At 38.1% G+C, this 20,264-nt stretch overlaps 1 protein-coding gene across 5 annotated transcripts in view; it reads left to right on the forward strand.

Annotated features, from left to right (window-relative positions):
• The window catches only part of CADPS2 (calcium dependent secretion activator 2), a 438,625-nt gene that overhangs the window by 141,493 nt on the left and 276,868 nt on the right, over nucleotides 1-20,264 (forward strand). For all 5 annotated transcript variants that reach the window (XM_045564928.1, XM_045564925.1, XM_045564927.1 and 2 more), the window contains exon 3: nucleotides 14,815-15,147. In XM_045564928.1, coding sequence (XP_045420884.1) covers nucleotides 14,815-15,147 — 333 coding nt within the window. The remainder of the gene's footprint in view (nucleotides 1-14,814; nucleotides 15,148-20,264) is intronic.

Raw genomic sequence — 20,264 nt, forward strand, 5'->3', positions numbered from 1 at the left:
TACTCGGATAAATTAGGTTTAGTATTTCACTAAAGTGAAAAATATTCTTGAGGACTGTAACTCTGGGTGATTCTATAGGTGGAATTATTTACACCCATCTATAGAGAACCTCATATTACATGACACACTACTTTGATAGTATCCCTCTCGCTGTAGAATTATTATAATACAATTGTCTTATAGAGAATGTTGGTCAGCCATTGTTTGCATTATTGAGCCCTTTGAAGGATTTAGTGGGCCAGGGATCTGGCCTTTATGGTGGGAGTTAAGCTTTATGTACACTTGGAGTCTTCTCTTCTCCACACTCACTGGCTTGTGAAGCAGCATGGAGGAAACAAGTGGGGGAACCATCCGAGTTTGGGGAAGCAAATAGTGGACATCTTCACATGATGATACTGTGAAGGCGTCATTTCCATGACAATTCCATCAGCCCATTCTGTCGTTGACTGTGAGCACCTGTTGAAGTACTGCAAGAATGGGAAAACAAACACCATGTGTACTCAATACTAAATTGGAACTGATCAATCAACACTTATGTGCACATATGGAAGTAAAACTCAACGGAAATCAAGCCAGGTGGGATGGGGAGGAGGGGTTGGGTAAATTCACACCTAACGGGTACAGTGCACGCTATTGGGGTGAAGGGCACACTTTTAACTTTGACTCAAACTGTACAAAAGCAAATTATATAACCAAACGTGTATACTCCTGTGATATTCTGAAATTAAAAAAAAAATGTTTCTTTGGTTTGGTATTTACTGCATTTTCCTCTAATATTTAGTTCTTAATGATGAAAAATAAAGATTACAGTTTATTACATTTACCACCATAGAAATATCTTAAGGTAACCTGGTTTTATAAAAGGCAAGAACTTTGTGGGGGAGGGGCAGTGTGCCTTAATTATAGAAACTATTACCTTAACTATAGAACTATTTAGAAAAGGAGGTGGTCTGCTCCCTGTGCACAAGTGTTAGTGTCGTTCCACCACAATCCATCCACCAAAACCTCCACCTTCCACAGCCATGCCACAGATTCTAATACCTCTCTCCACAATTATGGAGTCATCTTCATCAGACTTCCAAGTTACTGTGTCCCTTGATGATTTTAGGTGCTGCCATGAATATTTTTCATTCCTGTTGATGGAAGAGATAACCCTGATTCCAAAACTTCTCTACATATGCAGCCTTCTTCTCCAGTTCAGCAGTACTCCATTGTGGCCACATGTTGGGTTCTGTCTTCTTTTGAGAACTTCCTAACTTAGAGCCCCTTTTTCAGAATTCCCTCTTTGAACTCACTTGACTTGTCATCTCCACAACTTCTTCAGACTTCTTCTTTGTTCTCATCCCAAGCAAAGTTTTCCTGAATGGTCCATCTCTTCTTTTCCAACTTCAGCCTAGACCCAATTGTAAGTCATTTTCGTTTTACCCTACCAAGTGCTTCTGAATTCTTTGCTTCCTATGCTTTTTCTGCAGGATCATTTGCCTATCCTGAATCATCCCTGATATTTGCTTTTGTTACTTCTATTCCATAGCACCCAAGTTGTAGTGTTTATTATCTGATTTCAACCAGATCTTTGCTTCCATTTGGAATCCTTTATTCTCTTAACTCCCTTTTGTATTCCCCATAGAGCAGTGCATCTAAGCTTTGGCTGCACATCAGAATCAGCTAGGGAGCTTTTAAAATTCTCAATGCCCAGGCTGCACTCCAGACCTCTGGGCTGGGACTCAGGCATCAATAATTTTTAAAGTTGTTCAGGTGATTCCAATGTGCACACATGATTGAGAACCACTGCCAGAGGGCTGTTCCAAAGAGCAAGTTCACACACTCAACTGGGTAGCCCACAATGGAAGAGGAGAGTTTTTAATTCCACCTGTTCCCTAAAGGTCTGAAAAGATATCAGCATACTAAAACAGGGGACCAAAGATGAAATTCAGAAGGAAGTCATGTAAATTCCTAGGTTTGAATGTATGAACCAACTTTACAAAGACTGGAGGGAGATACGGTTTAGCTTCCATAAAAAGTGTCACTGAAAATAAGTTCAGGATGAGCCACTGGGCATGTAAGTGGGGCCTCCAAAGGAACGTGGCATCTTCTGCATTAACAGCAGCAATTACTGTTCTTTCCTTCTCATACACCATAGGATCTTACCCAGATGACAGTTTCATTGAGTCATTTGTTCACTCATTCAACAAATATTGATTGCCCTGGAAATACAGTGGTGAATCATACAAAAACTCTTTGCCTTTATAGTGGGAAGAAAATATAATAAATGTCATATGCTAAATAGTTATAGGCGCTATGGAGAAAAATAAAACACAATAGAAAGCTGTGGAAGATAGTTGCAGTTTTAAGTGTTATAGAAGAGATGTCACTAAGAAGACAAACAGCTGAAGAAAGACCTGAAAGAAATGCATGAAGACCCTGCTCTAGGACCCATATGGAAAGAGTGAATTGTGGCCTAAGGAGAGCTTCCAGGATAGTAAATGGTCTAGTTAATCTGAGGAAGATCTGAGGAATGTTTAACCTGGAAGGCAGAAGACAGCGTCAGCTGCCCTTGAACACTTGAAGAACGGACTTGGGAAGAATTTAGATTTTCTTTGTTATTACAGGAGTTAGAACTGGATGAGAGAATGACAGCTAAGGGAGAGCCTTGCCACCTGGAAACACAGAACTTTCCAGAAGTGAGTTGTACCTGTAGACAGGTTATTGCCTTCAGAGAGCAGAGCTTCTCCTTCTTAAAGGAATGTGATATTGTTTGGATGTTGTTTTAGTGGTGGTGGTGGTGGTGAGGGAATTGAGGCTTGGAAGGGTGATTGGATTGATACCTTTGAGGTCCCTTACAATCCCAAGAATCAGATTCTGGAATTAAAAAGCAGTAACATTGTTATTCTTCTACGCACAGTTGCCATCTGGAGAAAAAATATAAGGTATAAACTACAAAATCCATTCAACAAATGTTTATTGAGAGCCACTATATGCCAGGGCAATTTAGTCAACAAGTTTTGGGTTCATTTTTCTTTAACTTAACAGAATGTTTGCTTTTGAAATTGATTTACTTTCCAGAAATTTTTTTTTTCATTTTTATTTTGGAAGTTTGTTTCTCTGCTGTAGGCTCTTGGATTATCAAGAGTAAATAACTTGCTGTCCTCAAGATTTATGTTTTATAAACCTAGGATTTGAGAGGGCAGCAACTCATTCTCTGGTGTCCTGGTAGTATTGTGGAAAATTTAAAGGTTTGGTTTTTAGAAATATCTTTTCTCCCAACTTCTGTGTCAACATTGGTACATCACTCATTTTCTCAAAGAAAAGTTTGTTGAGACACATTGTATCTGCAGCAAAGGACCAGTATGTATTGATTTCTAATCCATTGTGGAATATTTTGTAAAATACAAAGTCACAGATTTGACTTACGCTGAAATGTCTAACAAAAATAATTTGAATTGATGGAGGGTTAGGTAGATATGTGAAAGAACAAATGGAGTAAAATATTAATTGTAAAATCTAGGTAGTAGGTATATGTGTGCTCACTACAAAGTTTTTTTTAACTTTTCTGTATGTTAAATAGTTTTATAATAAAATATTGGGAAAATTATGCTTTTGGATGCCATGGCAGTATCACATGACTTTGCAAGTTTCTAAAAACTTACTCTCACTTAATGTAGTTGATAGGTTCTTGAAAACTGTGACTTTAAGTGAAATGACTTATAATGTAACCAGTTTTACCACAGGCTAATTGATATAAACAAAATTTAAGTTCTTAAGCCATATTTCTGGTCACAAAAATATCACCAAACTTCTAAATCAAGACTAAAACACTTCTGATGTCAAACATGGAAAAAACGTGAACTATACATACATTTACAAGTAATAAAAACAAGATAATTATTTACTCAGTGATTCCAGTTCAGGGTCCCAGGGTGGCTGGAGACTCTCCCAGCAGCCCAGGACACCAGGCAGGAACCAGCCCTGGACAGGACACCCTTCCATCACCAGCTGCACTCACACACACCCCCACACTCACTCATCCTAGTATGGTATAGACATGCCAGTGAACCCAATGGATACTTTGAGATGTGGGAGGAGACTGGAGTACCCGCAGAAAACCCATAGGGAGTACGTGCACTCTCCACACAGACAGTGGCCTCGGCCAGGAATCAATTTCTTTAATATCTTTTTTTCTTTCTCCCCCCCTCCAATCAACGTTATACCTTTGAAGTATTGAGACATTATTTGAGGACCTGCTATACTTGCTGAGGGGCAGGTAACGGTTCTAGTACCAGCATTGGTCCACAGCTCACACTTTGAGTAGCACTGATTTTAAAGCTTATTTCACTGTACTATCTCCTTTGATACTCAAAAAATTACATTGAGAAAAGTCTCATTCTATACCGTAAGCTATATCAAGACCTCACATTGTACCCCATAAATATATACAAGTATTTGTCAATTAAAAATAATTTTTTCAAAAAAGTTATGTTACCTTTATTCCACAGGTGAGGAAACTGACCCAGAATGGTTCAGAGTCTCTTAGCTTGCATCACTCTTGAACTCTCAGATCTTCTGATGCCACTCTGCATTTTGTTACATTATTTTCCCAGCTGAAGAGAGTGGCACAGAAATAGAAGGGCAGATGAGGTGAACAGAATTAAACAGTTGAAGTTAGAATATTATAAAGCTGTAAGAGAGAAGAGAACATGTTTTGTTTGTTGCATTTAATAAAGATAAATCATTTCAAGGATGTATTGAACATCAGATATTATGAGGCTCCAAAAGCAAATACTAAATTTTAAAAATTTATTTTCTATATCATTACAATGAGAACCCCCAAAAAATCTTCACAGAATAGTTAGAAGGAGGTAGCCTAACAAGGAATTTTCAGACTTTTCTATCACACCATGAAACATTGAATGAAATAAGAGAAGGATGTGGGGAGGGTCTGAGAGAAGTAGTATCTTCTTTAGTTTTGTGTCTGCGTATAGAAGCTTTTCTTTAGACATTCATATTTTCCGTGTCAGTGCTCCCCTTTCTACTGTGAGCAACATGATTTTTCTTCCCTTTCAGGGTCCTGGTCTTTGTTACACAGTGTCATACAGATTTTGAGCCCAGGTAGGGCCCAGTGATCTTACTTCTTTTATATTTGTACTTGTAACAAGTGGCTTGGTAAATTCTTCAGTTTCAGTCTCTGTAGTTACAGAGTTAAAGAGAATTTGCCATTGGCTTAGGGAAATTTAAGCTAATCAGTTAGTTGGAAAATATGTACAAAGGAAGACTAAAGGATCTTCTATTAGCCAATATTAGAAGTTGATATTAGAACAACTTCATAATGTTGATAAGATGATGGGAATATCATGTATATATATATATATATATTTTTTTTTTAGAAAAAAGCTTTATACTTTTCAAATCACATTTATGTTCATTTGGGTATGGACTCATCTCAATTCCTACAACAGAATGTGAGAAGGCATTGACAGTGACCGTTTGGTGCTTTAGATTTGCTCTAAGGGCTTTAAATTTGTTGTAAAGGATTTAGATGAGTTATAGAAGGGTCTCGTGAGAGCAACTGTTTGCTCGTTTATAGATAAAGGTCTAGAGGTATCTTTTACCTAAATTTATTTTTTAAATAAAATAGATTATTTGCTATCAGTTTTAAGTTGTGATTTCTTCACATTTAACAAGTAAAAGGATAGGATTGGTTAAGTCAGTGTTTCCAAACCTTTGAAATTCATGAATCAATAAATCAAAACAAGGGTCAGGTATAGCTTTTGTTTTTGTTTTTTGCCAAGAAAGATAATTAACCATTACAACGACAAAAACACCGCCATTTATGATTAATAACATTGTATTACAAAAGAAGTGACTTGTTATACATAGTTCAACTATTAGAACATTAAATAAATTTAGCTTTATTAAAATGTTCTTTGTGGTCCTTATATTTGTTTGTTTCACCTCAAATCCATGAAAACGTCATCTCGTACTAGTCATAACACCAGCCTTTGGATTCAGTAACTTTCCAAAGTTCATTACTATAATAGCCTAATCGTTTCCATTAAAGTTTAAGTATCTGATGGTACCTGGCATTACAGAGGCTATAAAGGTGCTGCTCTCATGAAGTTCGCAGCCTGGGCAGGAGAGAGGCACAGTGATGCTGCACAACAAGACGGGAATGATTCACGTCCTCAGTGAGTGTGGGGCAGTGCTAAGACAGCTCAGAGTGAGGAAGCAACATCAAGCTGTGCAACGCTTCACAAAGGCGGTGGAGAATAACAGTAGCACACTGTCCTCCTAATCCTCACCTATCCGTTCACTCCTTGGCCTTTCCAGTGCAGTTTAATGAGCCATAAATTGGTAAATCTCCAAACTTGGTCCCCTAGTGGTAAAGAAGGGGGCTCTAAAGCGAGACTGGGCTTAAATTTTGACTCTTCCACATTCTGGTTGTGTAATTGTGGCCGTGTCTCTTTATCTCTCTATGCTTTGGTTTCTTTTTTTTTTTTAAATCTTTAAGATAGGTACTTAGCTCCTTCCTTATGTGGTTGTGAGGGTTAATACCTGTAATGCCCTCAAAACAAATTGCATCTATTTTCAAAGTGCATGTTTTATCATGGGACTCCCTGTCATACATGTTTGGATGGCATTTTGTGCTCTTGGGATAAAGACCAGAGGCCTTTCCAGGCCTGACAAAGCCTACCCCTCCAGCTTCCTCACATACCACTGAACCCTCGGTCACTTCACTGCAGCCGGGAGAGGCTTCCCAAGGCCCACTTAGCCTGGCTGTGTTCCCTCCACCCACCGTCTGTTGGTTCCTCTTCATTTCCAAGGTACTTACTTACTTTCAGTCGTCAGATCTCTACTCTTCTCCTTAGGGAAAGCCTTGGTGACCTCCCCAGCTAGATTCAAAACTTGGTTACAAACTCTCCTGGCACCAGAAACTCTTACTAGACTTTATGAAACCACAGGCATATTAGTTTGTGTAGCCATTTATTTGCCCCACTCTAAGCTCTAGGAAGGCAGCAAAACCATTTCATTTTGCTTATGAGTATATTCCCAGCACTGATCATATTGCCCAGTACATACTTTGTCTTGGTAAATATTTATTGAACAAATGGATGAGGTGTGGGACAGGGAGCATATGGAGAGCGTGGAGGGCTACACAAGTGTTCCCCTTTATTGGAACAGAAAATATGTTCTCAGGAGCAATGGAAGAGGAGCCTGGAAAAGTGGATTGAGGGAGGCTTGGCTGGCTAAAGAGACTGGCACGATATGGTGCCAATGGAAAATCCATTGCCTGGCTTTGGGCATACAAAGTGACCTGAAAAAGAATACTGATGTTTATATGCTGGGAATCTTAAAGTTATTTGATTTCCAGTGAGAATAAACTCAACCACAGTTAACACAGCTTCATGAATTGATAACACCTGAAAAATAGTTTTAAAAACTGCATCACTGTTTCTCCAAGGACAGCATAGATGATGGGTATTGTGAGACAGTATTTTATCTGGCATTATTAAGGAGAAGAATACATCTCTCATAAGTGGGGCTCTTGTACTTTCTCAACATTTTCCTGGCTGAACACATGTTGGCAGTCTTCCCAGAACTGTCTCATAGATAGCCACAATGATTTGGCAACCAGATAATGTTTTTCTCGTCATTATAAAATCCTTTTGAATCAAAGAAGCAGTGCATGGTTCAGATCAACAACCATGTGTGAACAATAAGGGCTTCTGTGGAGATGTGTATTTGAAGGCTTGTTTGGACAGCTGAACAGACTTACCTTTGCAGATAGAGTTTCCTAGTCATCATATTTCAGTTTTGTTGTTAATTCATGAACCATGACTTTGTTAAGATATTCAGTGACTTCTTTGGTACATAACCTGACCAGGTGAATGGGGATTGTGGCAGTTGGTGGTGCTCAGATAGAAGGCCACATAATAATTAAAATTCACTGAAATGTGGAGAAATGTAACATACATAGTATGTTAAAGTTTTCTGATGTGAGGCTTCTAATCTGCATGCTGAATCGGTTATGTGTTCAGTGGCATTTTCACAAGAAGATCATGAATTGATACTTCCACAGGTGTTGGCCAGCACCCAGAAGGACATCTGGCTGCCAGAGGTGCACCCATGGTGGGGTTAGATAGTGGTGTTTTTGGAATCCAAAGGCCAGGATTCATTCTCTATTCTCCCAATAACTCTGTGACCTTGGGCCAGTACTTATCTCCTCAGCTTAAACCACTTTACCTGTAAAAGAGAGTGCTATTGGAAAAGGCACAGGGTGGTCATGAGCATTAAAGGGGATAATGTGCGAAGAGCTCTATGGAGACAGAATGTCTGCCTCTCGGTGGGTTTGTTGATATATGTAATTCCTGTGGCAGCTTCAGCACCCACATGGCACCTGCTGGTATTCCAGATAGAATTTCATGGCGAATCCTGGGGCCCAGAGCAAAAAGCTGGTGTGTGTCCCCCCCCCAGGCCTGGAGACCAGTTCTGAGACCAGTCTCTGCACGTAGCCACACTTTTTCTTCCTTTAACTTGACGACTGTTGCAAAAGCATACAAGATTAAGATATTTGCTACTTACTGAGACTAAACTCATCATTGTTAGAGTTTCGTAACTTATACCACCTGAAAAATTGTTTGAAAAAACTTTATATCAGTATTTCTGCAAGAACACGGATCATAGGAATTACTAAATATCATGTTTATTGGACAACATAAATTTTATTTTTCTTGTAAAACCAGTCTCATTCCTTCCTTTATGACATCACTGATTATGCTTGCTTCCCTCTAGGATACCTTTTCCTCCCCCTTCATGTGGACAAGGTGCCTGTCTTATGCTTCTTTCTTATATGAGCATATAATAGGAAATCAGGACACCTTACTGGTTCTTTAATAATTTAAATGATACAAGTGCGTGGATGGGTCTCACAACTTTACAGTCTGCCCTAGTTTTGCTGAAATCTTTGCCTTCCTACCCACTATTCCTCTGCTAAATACCCTCCAAAATATTCCTTCAACGGGTCTCTTCCTTGCTGCCTTATGCCAGTGCTTTCTGTTGCTTCCTGTATCAAATTACATCTCTGAACTATCCTTCTTTGTTGGACAGCGGTTATTCCTCACCATTCTCCTCTGTGAGCCCCGCCCTCCAGGCTGTCAATCAGCTGCTTCTCACAAAACTAGGCTCACCCTTTCCTCTGTGACATTATTTGTTGTGATTCCTTCCTTCTGTAATACTGTTCCCTCTCCTGTTGCCATGGACGAGGTCCATGCCTTAGATTTCTTTCTTATATATGAGCATATGATGGTAAATTGGTGAACCTTACTGGTTCATTAATTATTTAAATCATGGAGATGCACGAGTGGGGGAATGAAATCATTACTTTAACCATCCAAACAACTCATTCACTGCTCACTCACTCATCCCTTGGGTATTTTCTAAGTGCTTGCTATATAGGTAGGTGCTATAGACAGAGTGATGAATGAAAACAGTTTTTCTCTTCATGGAGCATACTGTCTTGTGAGTAAAACAGATATGAATTAATTTTTTTACTTAAATTTTACAGTTACAACGTGATAAGTACTTTAAAGGAAAAAGAAAAGACGCATACAACATACACGGGATCTAGCCAAGCCAGGGTGACTAGGGAAGAAATCTCTGAGGAAGGGTCAACTTCAGGGTGGAGATCTGAAGGGTGACCAAGATAGTTAGGGGACAGTGAGAAGGACAATGGGAGGTTTTTAAAAGGCTGGTGGAACTGGAGCACATATATCCGGAAAGAAAGAATGACTGGTGATAAAGCCAGAGATGTAGTATTGGACATTTGGAAATGGGACTTCAGAGGATGATGTTAGAGGAAAACCAGTGACGGATTTTAAGTTGGAGAAGGAGTGAAATGACCAGAATCTGAAAAACAAATTATTTACTGCCAGTGAAAAGTATATGTTGGGAAGAAGTGAGGGCAGGAATAGGGTGGCTGCCAGAAAACCTTCTGAGGCGGGGAGCCCAGGTAGGAGGCTGTTTGCTCTCCTCACGGGGAGTCCCAGGGCGAGGCGTGGAGAACTGCTGTGGGCAGGTGGAGAGGTGAAGAAGGACATGGGGGGAACTTAGGGGCAGAATCAGCAGGGTGCAGTGACAAGTTGTGTGTTGGGGAAAACAGCACGGAGGATAAGGAGGAGTCAGGAATTTTTTCAGGTCCCTCAAAGGTCGAAATGGGTATCTGAGACTCGCTGAGGCAGGCAGAAGGTAGAGAAAATATTGTGAAAAATCATGAACCCATGAATTGAGACTCATTAAGTTTAGGATGCCAGCGAGACATCTAAGAGATGTTGGGTGATCTTGGAGATTGGGTGTGGTGCTTGAGTGAGATTAAGATGTAAAGGTTGGGGGATCACACTTTGTGAGAGGGTTGGGAGCATGTGCAAAGTGGAGGGCCCCAGACCTAGCTGGGGGACAAAGGACAGAGAGGAAAACAGCTTCCTTGTGATTGCAGGCCTTCCTTTGTCCTCCACGCCTAGGGCCAAGAGAACTGATTTTCATTCCTGCTTTAGATGACTACTCTTCCTCCCTCATGTCAAAACTCTTTTTTCCTTCTGGAACTCATGCCCTGAGGGGGCCCTGAGTCTTCCCTCAGCACACGTGGCATTTTGCCAGCTGGTCTCTGTTGGTCTGCCAGGCTCAGCTTTTGCTGCCCTCCCCATTTTAGGTAATGTTCCTGCAGTATAGAAGTTCTTACATTTCCCTCAATAGGCCTTGCTGTTTTATTCTTCTGTGCTTTTTGCCCCTATTTTTTTACTTTCCTGAAATGTCTTTCGTTTTTCCTTTTCCTCTCACACAGCTTACAGGTTGTTTAAAACATGGGTCCCTTGCCTCTGTCCTCTCTAACTCTGGCCCCTACAAAATTAGTACCTTCTTTTCTTTTGCTTTCCCTCCCTTTGTGCAGGTTCTGCTGTTGTTACCCTGCATCCTGTTTATCCTCTCTCAGGTAGTGTGAGCGGTGTGAGGGCAGGGTCTTTGACTCACTCCTCTTTGTGCCCCAAACAGGTAGTAGAATCTCTGGAATGTTGTTACCACTTAGCAAATGTCAATTAGATTACACACGTAACTGGACTGAGTTAGTAAGGCTTTGGATATGGTTTTGTAGGGGAAATTAAGAAACTAAAAATAAACCTTCATTAGTGTCCTTGCTTCAGAAATGTGGTTTGTTTACTTGGCGAAATCTAGCTCTGACTCTGTTAGGCAGAAGCAGTTGGAAAAATAAAATGCCTGCTAACTTAGAGTATTAGAAATGAAGCAATTAAAAGTTTTTCTGAAGTTAGTCTTAAGATATTTATATTGCACTTTAAAAATATCCTCCTGGTATAACTTTAGACGTATTACCAAATTGCTAAGGTTGGTTGTTTCAACTTCAAATATTTTCCCATAGAAACAATGTTGTAAAACTTCAGTATTTTTGTTTCAGTTAAGGTGTACTATGGAGACAGAGCCCACACAATAATTGAACAGGACAAGTTTAATATAAACAATAAAGGATTGGCTACTTTGGCTAAAGAAAATGCTGAAATAGACAGTAGAGCACCCAAGGAAGGAAGAAATCTGGAAGAGGGTCCCACTCCCCTTTCCCAGGGCTGGGATCCAGCCCTCACTGAAAAGTTACATCTTACTGCATGGCAGAAATGGTAGAGGAGTTCAGCGGAGTGGGGCACTGATAGAACTTACGAGGAATCTACCTTCCAGGGTCTTGAGGGGACGTCGTCCCCAGGGAGGTGCCATACTGCACAACTCACTGGAAATCTGCCAGTGGGGATGGTGCACTTGGAAGCTACCACGGGAGGGCTGGAGAAAGGCTGCCCATGGGGTGGTGCCATGTGGCTTTAGGTGAGAAGAGAACCAAGAAGATGAGCCCTTCTTCCTCCAATATGTCTCCTCCAGCACCCTCTACTGGCTTGCTTAAAATTGTGCTAGCTGACACAGGCAGGGTGATGGAAAGGTGGATGTGGAGCTGAAAAGCAACACATTGACAACCGGCACAGTCCACTCTTTTAACTACTGAGCTTCTGTAGGTTCCAACTTAACAAATTAAAGCTATGGTACAAATTAGAATATAAATATATGAAATTTATATACATAATTTGATATATAAGAGTATATATAAATATGCCAGTATGTATGAATATGACTATAATTAGAGGTAAATAATTTTTATATAATTTATAAATATATGATTCATTTGTTGAATGCCACTGCACCGTGAGAGTAGTAGTATTAGATGTGGATGAGGAGGGAGATGGAGACATATCTATGAGTTCTGAAGTAGTTAACATCACTCTTAGACAGAACATATTGTTAAATATCTCAGTTTCATTGTCTTTGATCTATAAATATTAAAAGCACTATACTTACACCTGTCTTTTAAGAATTAATTTGTTTTGGTTTAGAAGTATAAACAATAAGACAGAGACTTTCCAATAGTAAGTAATCGAACCAGAGCTGGTAAGGAGAGAAGAGGCATTGTGCGAGTGTGTTGTATACACAGAGGGTCCCTGACTTATAGCAACTCAACTTTAATGATTCGTAATTTTTTTATTTTTAATTATTATAGGTACATAATAATTGTATATCTTTATAGGCTACATGTGATCTTTTTATACAGGCATATAATGTGAATTAATCAAATCAGGGTAATTGGGGTATCCAGTACCTCAGGCATTTATCATTTCTTATGTTAGGAACATTCCAATTCCACTCTTTTAGTCATTTTAAAGTATACCCTAATTAATTGTTGATGATAGTGACTTCGATTTGGTGCTCTTAATGATATTTTGACTTTACCCTGGTGTGAAAGTGATATGCATTCAGTAGAAACCACACTTCGAGTACCCTTGCAACCATTCTGGTTTTTGCTTTCAGTACAGTATTCAATAAAGTATGTGAGATAGTCAACACTTTGATATAAATGGGCTTTGTGTTAAATGATTTTGCCCAACTGAAGGTTAATGTAACTATTCTGAGAAGCATGTTCAAGGTAGGCTAAGCTAAGCTGTGATACTCAGTAGATTAGTTATATGAAATGCCTTTTTGATTTATGATATTTTCACCTTACTATGGGTTTATTGGGATGTAACCCGACTGAGGAGCATCTTATTTGTCTAAGTCAGTCGATCAAGATATTTGAGTGCCGGGAATCTTCTTGCTATTGAGCAAAGATAGGAAACAAGGAAAACAGTTGGGTGAATGACCTTAAGAGGGAGAACTAAAGTGGTAGGGGAAAGGTTTAGGATCAGGTAGCTGGGCGTGACAGTCAGTGGTTCAGGTGGGTCCACTTTGACTCTATGTAACAGGTGTGCTGCTTGCCCACATGCAGACAGGCGTGGTCATATGGTGCAAACAGTGTGGTTATAACTTGGGAGTACTTCAGTATAATGAGTCAGTTCTTAGGGTAAAAGTTGACATGAACTTTTTTTCTGTAAGCTTAATAACAGCATATAATTATGGAAATTGCATTGTCCTTCAGGCTCTCCTCAGAGAATTTTTTGTCATTATAGGAAGAAGAAAGCAGGAATAAAAGCAGTCTCATATGACCCATAACAGATTCTTAAGAATGTTGATGATATACTATATATTTAATGAATCTTGACTGATATTTAGATCCATAACTTAGAAGAACAAAAGAGATTTAAGGCCAAGTCTGGTGTCTCTTCCAAAATATGACCTTATTACTGATCATTACCCATCTCTTCTTACATTTTTCATGAGCATCTCACTCTGTGATTATCATTGTTTTTATTTAATTTCTTGCCTGGTAGTGGTGGACAATTAGAAGTACCTTAGAGGTATTGCTTTTCTAACCTCCATTCTTCCTAGCTGTGACAAGGGTGTGAGAAGTTGTGGGGGTGATAAAATCAGGGTTAGGATAGTTGTACCCTAACTCAGCCCCCCAGGGGTTGAGAAATCTTGATTAGAAATTGCATATGATGGATATAGACTTGGATTCTAGACTTACTATACTATTGCCCTTCAAATCCTCTCTCACATGATAGGGGCCCCTCCCCCAGCTGAAGACTAGCCAGAACTCACAAGTACAGAAAAGGATGTTGGGTTCATATCTCTAATTACCTTTGTAGACTTTTTTATTTTTTTTTGGCTTACAAACAACAGAAATTTATTCCTCACAGATTTGGAGCCTGTTGGCAGATTCGGTGTCTGGTGAGGGCCCATTTCCTGATTCACAGTCAGCTGTCTCACTGGTTCACACATGGTTGAGGGGATGCAGGAGCTCTCTGGGGTTCCCCTATAGGGGCACTAAGCCTATTCATGAGGACTCCACCCTAAAGGATTCAGTTGCTGTAGAAGTGCCTTTGACCTTCAGGTGGAAGACTGTAGCTCAAGCCACATCATCTCACAGGTTCCTCAGCACTCTATGCTGTGTCTCCCAAATGGTTCAACATTTTAGAGCAGCAGTTCCCAGCTTTTTGGCACCTGGGACTGTTTTCATGGAAGACAGTTTTTCCAAAGACCAGGAAGAGGGGGTGGTTTGGGATGATTGATACACATTACATTTATTGTGCACTTTATTTCTATTATTATTATGTTGTAATATATAATAAAATATTTATACAACTCACCATAGGTTGGGGACCCCTGTTTCAGAGAGATCTGGGGCCTCCATCATGTCATTAGTTACCATATATTATGGTACCCTAATGATTTGAATCATTGTAGAATATTTGATGTCAATAACTCTGGCTGGATTGCTGAAAGCGAGTGGTGTTTGTGTCCATGCCTAATTGTAAATGGGTTTTGTTCTGTTTTGTTTTTCAGGTTTTTCTGAAGAGTGACCGAGTGGCCAGAATGGTTCAGAGTGGAGGGTGTTCTGCTAATGACTTCAGAGAAGTGTTTAAAAAAAACATAGAAAAACGTGTGAGGAGTTTGCCAGAAATAGATGGCTTGAGCAAAGAGACAGTATTGAGCTCATGGATAGCCAAATACGATGCCATTTACAGGGGTGAAGAGGACTTGTGCAAACAGCCAAATAGAATGGCCCTGAGTGCTGTGTCCGAACTTATTCTGAGCAAGGAACAACTCTATGAAATGTTTCAGCAGATTCTGGGTATTAAAAAACTAGAACACCAGCTTCTTTATAATGCATGTCAGGTAGGTGGCCTGTGATATTTTCCATTTCCCTGTTTGTCTCATGAATGGATATCAAGTGTTTATGAGCCTATGAAGATGTTCTTTACTTTCTATAATCATTTTGCTTGAAACGTGGAGTGAAGTTGAATTTTAATAAATAATATAGTGATATTTGAAAGCTTTGAAAGAAGTATTTGTTGGAAAAGAATATCAGTACTTTTATCTAGTAAATAATTGTTCCCATGTGCCCTATTTTAGGACATCAGATTTATGTCTGTTGGGTCTATATGGACCATGCCCTGAATAGTGAAATAAAAATCATCTGTTATCTGAAGAAGCCTGGCAATTTATAATAAATAGGTTTCAGTGCCAAATAATGTTTTATAGTCTTCTGGGTTTTATGAAAGTAATGAAATTTCTATGTTTTTCTTTAACTCACCCAGATAGAAATGAATTTAGTATGATTGTTAAACTGTGTAATTTAAACATTTGACAGAGTTAATAATATATTTTCTCTTCAGTTGTTATTCTAGTTATGCATGTGAAAAATCGAAAAAAATCTCATGTTCCACATCTTTTGTTAGACCCTATGATTTGTCTAATAATGTATTCCTTCTATATTTACATTTTATTAGCTTATTTTGGAGGTATAAATTATTTATGCCCTAATGTACAATTTAAATTGATAAAATTCTGGTATTTTAAAATTCATGTGTTCCTTAAGAATTACACTTTTCTAATGTACATACGTTTAATTTTAAACTTTTCACAAATCTACTTCTCTTAATTTCTGTATTCTATCCATATCTCTTTGTATTATGAATTTGTGGATTATTTCAGATGAATAAATTAACAGAGTTAATTAATGGTAAAGCAATGTGGCATTTTAACCCCGTGAACAACTCATACATTCGCCATAACTGTTGTCACTGTGCTATTAAACAAAGTGGTCATTTGATAATAGTGGAGGATGACTATGAAACCAAAATCTTCTGTTATAAATACAAATAGTACTTTGTATTTTTAATGAAACAGTAGCTCGCTTATACAGTTAAATGTTGATGAACATGATTTAGTGGTAAAAGTCAGACTCAGACATTCAGTAGATATTTATCGAGTGTTTGTTCAAGTCAAAAACCTCTGTAGGTGTTAGGGAAACCAAACTGAGTAAAATAAAAATGTTTGTTTTCCACGAGCTAAAGTCTAATAGAACAAATAGACTTCTAAATGAGTTATTACATATGCATTAGAATATATTGGATTTTATAGAGTTATAAAATGTATTCTATGAGTTTATTAACTGAAAATGTTTTTAAATTAATTCTCTGATTACTAGAGAATCAGGTGGGGTATGGATCCCCTGATCTTAGTCTCCTATGATTTAGAACATAGTTCTAATTCCAATCTCCAACTATAATGGAGATTTAGTGGATTTATTTTTCTTATTCATTCTATTAGTATTTTCCTCATGTATTTTTATACTCTGTTAGGTACATAAATTTTATATTAGGATTGTTATGTCTTCTTATAGAATTGACTCCTTTATCATGATACAGTATTCTTCTTCATCCCTGATAGTCGTCCTTTTCCTGAGGTCTACTCTGTCTTAAACTCGTAGAGCCACTCCAGCTTGCTTTTTATTAGGATTAGTATGGGGTATCTCTCCATCTGTGTACTTTTAACATGAGTCTTTATACTTAAAGTAGTTTTTTGTTGTGTTTTTTTTTAGACAGCATATAATTAGGTCTTGAAGTATTTTTTTAAATTCAGTCTAACAATCTTTGCTTTTCAATGAGTATGTTTAGGCCATTCACGTTTAAAGTGATTACTTATATAGCTGGATTAAATTCTACAATCTTTGTAACTGGTGCCATTTCCTTACATTTGTTCTTTGTCCTCCCCGGCTTTTTCTGCCTTCTCTAATTTTAATTGGACACTTTATATGATTCCATCTTATATCCTCTTTTGTTGTACTGCTAATACTTGTTTTTTAAAGAAAGGTATTTACTGGTCTTCCTAGAGTTTAAAATACACATTTTAAAATAATCTAAGTCCACTTTCAAATACCACTGTACTATAAAGCTTCAAGTGGTAGTACAGCTACTTCATGTTAGAGTATTCCCAATTCCTCCCTCTCATTTCCTGTGACATTGCTGTCATTGATTTCACTTATATGCTATAATCACCCAACACATTGTTATGATTATTGCTCTAAACAGTTATATTTTAGATCAATAAAAAACAAAAGATTATATTTTTTACCTTCATTTATACCTTCTCTGATGGTCTTTTCTTTCTTTATGTAGCTCCAAGTTTCTTCCCTATATCATTTCCCTTATCTGTGAGGTACTTCTTTTAACATTTCTTGCAAGGCAAGCCTACTAATAATGCATTCTCTCAGTTTTTGTTTGTCTGAGAAAGTCTTTGTTTCTTCTTCTCATTTAAGGGTAATTTCATTGGATGTAGAATTATCAGTTAGCTTTTATTTTTCTCTGTTTCAACCCAGAAGATTTCACTTCACTCTCTTTTTGCATGCATGGTTTCTGACGAGAAATCTGATATAGTTCTTATCTTTGACCCTCTGTAGGTAAGCTGTTTTGTTTCTCCTTATGGCTGCCTTCAGGATTTTCTCCTTTCAGTTTTCTGCAGTGTGGATGTGATATACCTGGGGTAGTTTGTTTTGGGGGGTTTATTTGGTGTCTATATTTGTCTTGCTTTGAGTTTTCTGAGCTCCCTGTGTCTGTGAGTCAGTTGCTATCATTAATTTTGGACATTCTCTGCTATTATTATTTCAAATATTCCTGTGTCCCATGCTCTCTTTCTTCTCTTTCTGGTATTCCATTATGTTTATGTTACCCCCCTTTTGATATTGTCCCACTGTTCTGGGATGTTCTGTTTTTTCCAGCTCTCTTTTAAATCTGTAAAAAGAAAAATCTACAAAGTACAATAAAATGAGGTATGCCTATCTATGTCTTATTTTATTTGTTCTTTTGTTGTCTTCAAATAAAAGGTTAAAAAAGAAAAGGTAAGAAATGGTAATAGAAATTACAGAAAATAGCCTGCCCTTTACGGAAAAAAATAGTCTAAGAAGAGACATAGTAGAACAGGCTCTAGGGGAGCAGAGAGAGGACCTCAAGTTACTGTGGTGTCTGGAACCTGGCTCAGGTGTATGTCGCTGAGATTTACTCCACCTTCCCTGTGTTTCAGGAAAAGCTTTGAGACGCCTGCTAACTGCAACAGTCTTGCTTCTGTATTTGTTTACCCTTGTCTGGCCCCTTGTTTTTGCCAGCAAATTCCCTAGAAGAATCTCAACAATGTGTTGCTTGCTTCAGGGTCAGAAGCTCGGGAAAGAGAGCTGTTGTGGTGAGCTGTGCAGGACAGTAACAGCCAGGCAGTCTCTGGGGACACCAGAAGGAAAGAACATGAATGAGAAGGGAGCCGTGCCAGAGCTGCCATGTGATGCTGACGGGAGCATTATTTGGTCCTATCCTTTGTCCAAAGCAGCAGGATTAGCATCAAGAATGGAAATACAGGAAGCTGTCTTCTAAAAAAGCACAGATTTATATCGCTTCTGGTCAGAGCCAGTCACTTATTAATTTTCAAAATTGAGGCATAAACCCCTAAAATGCTAAGTTAGAAGATAGCACATGCCACAATTAAGATATGAAATCAGGGATAATTGAAAGAAAAATGGTTATTTATTTGTTATTAGGAAATCATGAAAAAGAATAAGAACAACCCAAACATGTTGTAGAGTCGCTACTGTACTATTAAAATTAATTGCCATATTTTGGCTTCTATGGTTTAAGAGTCAAGTACCTGCAATGGCGTACATTCATAGAACAAAATATTTGGATAAAGGATAGTAAAGAAGCCTTAATGTGTGCAATCTAAAATGAGCAGCATAAAGATACAAGAATCTGAAATTGTTATCCAAGATGTAGTTGAATCAGTGTAAGTGCAATAAAGAAAATGGAGTGAAGGAAGAATAATTTGTCAGTGGAAAGTTTAATTTCAGAATAATTCTAAGGAAATGCAGTGAATTTCAAGTAAATATAGCTATTCTTTCAGTGGGACAATGTGAGATAATATTAAAACTATATATTTTATGGTCTCAAGTAAATTAATAAATAAAAATAATTTTATTTCACATAATTTTTAATGAAAATGTTATTACTTAGGTGATACGAGTTAATCATCTGCATTTCCTAAAACAGAAATTAAATGTGTTTATTAAAAATTATTTTTAAATATGACATAAGGTAAAACAGTATGTTCAAATAATTAGTTAACCCATTATGTATAGTAATTAGGGGATATAGATAGTATGCTCCAAGCATTGTATTAAATGATAGGAACCTAGATACAGATAAGACCTAGGTATTTACTAGGTTTATAGGAAAAAAAATAATGCTGTTGTAAATGCCACTGTAGTATGGCTCTATTTTTTTGGAGTTGGACCAGCAGTATCATCTTTGGGTATGTCATGAAGAAATTCATCAAAATGAGAAGAACCTAAGGTATTTGGACAGAGAAACAAGCATGTGCCAAGTATGGAGGTGTGAAAGAGCATGGCTTTTGGGGGAACTGCAAGTCTTTAGTCCTGTTGGCGTATAAGGAGGAGCTGGAGCTGTAGTGCGAATTAATGTAAACAGAGGCAGGTAAGAGTTTTATAGACTGTACAGAGAGGTTCAATCCTAAATGACCAGAGCCCGAAGAGTGAGTACATAATACCGTTATCTACTCCTGTAATTCTGTTCCTTTTACTTCTATATTTATAATTTAAGAGTATTAAGTAACTCTGAATTTAACAGCTATCTAGATCCTGATCTTTTCTGCCATAAGCAACCTTCATTAATCTTTTATAATCTCATTCCATTAACTGAAGAAAGTGACTCACCCAGATTTACTCAAGTGTCAAACCAAAGTTAACCGAGATTTGACCATCTTCACATCCCCCACCCTCAAATGCCTTATGTCTGAAGGCTACAAGAACTGTGCTGAGTAATACCACAGGACTGTTTGGGAATTTGTCCCAGATACACAGGGATATTTGTGAATGGTTAAAAAAACAGCGTTCAAGTTTATGATTTCCTTTCCCTAGAAGTTTTGGCTTTTGAGATTAAGTACTTTGGGTC

Source organism: Lemur catta, chromosome 11 (genome assembly GCF_020740605.2).
Source record: "Lemur catta isolate mLemCat1 chromosome 11, mLemCat1.pri, whole genome shotgun sequence".
Taxonomy (NCBI): Eukaryota; Metazoa; Chordata; class Mammalia; order Primates; family Lemuridae; genus Lemur; species Lemur catta.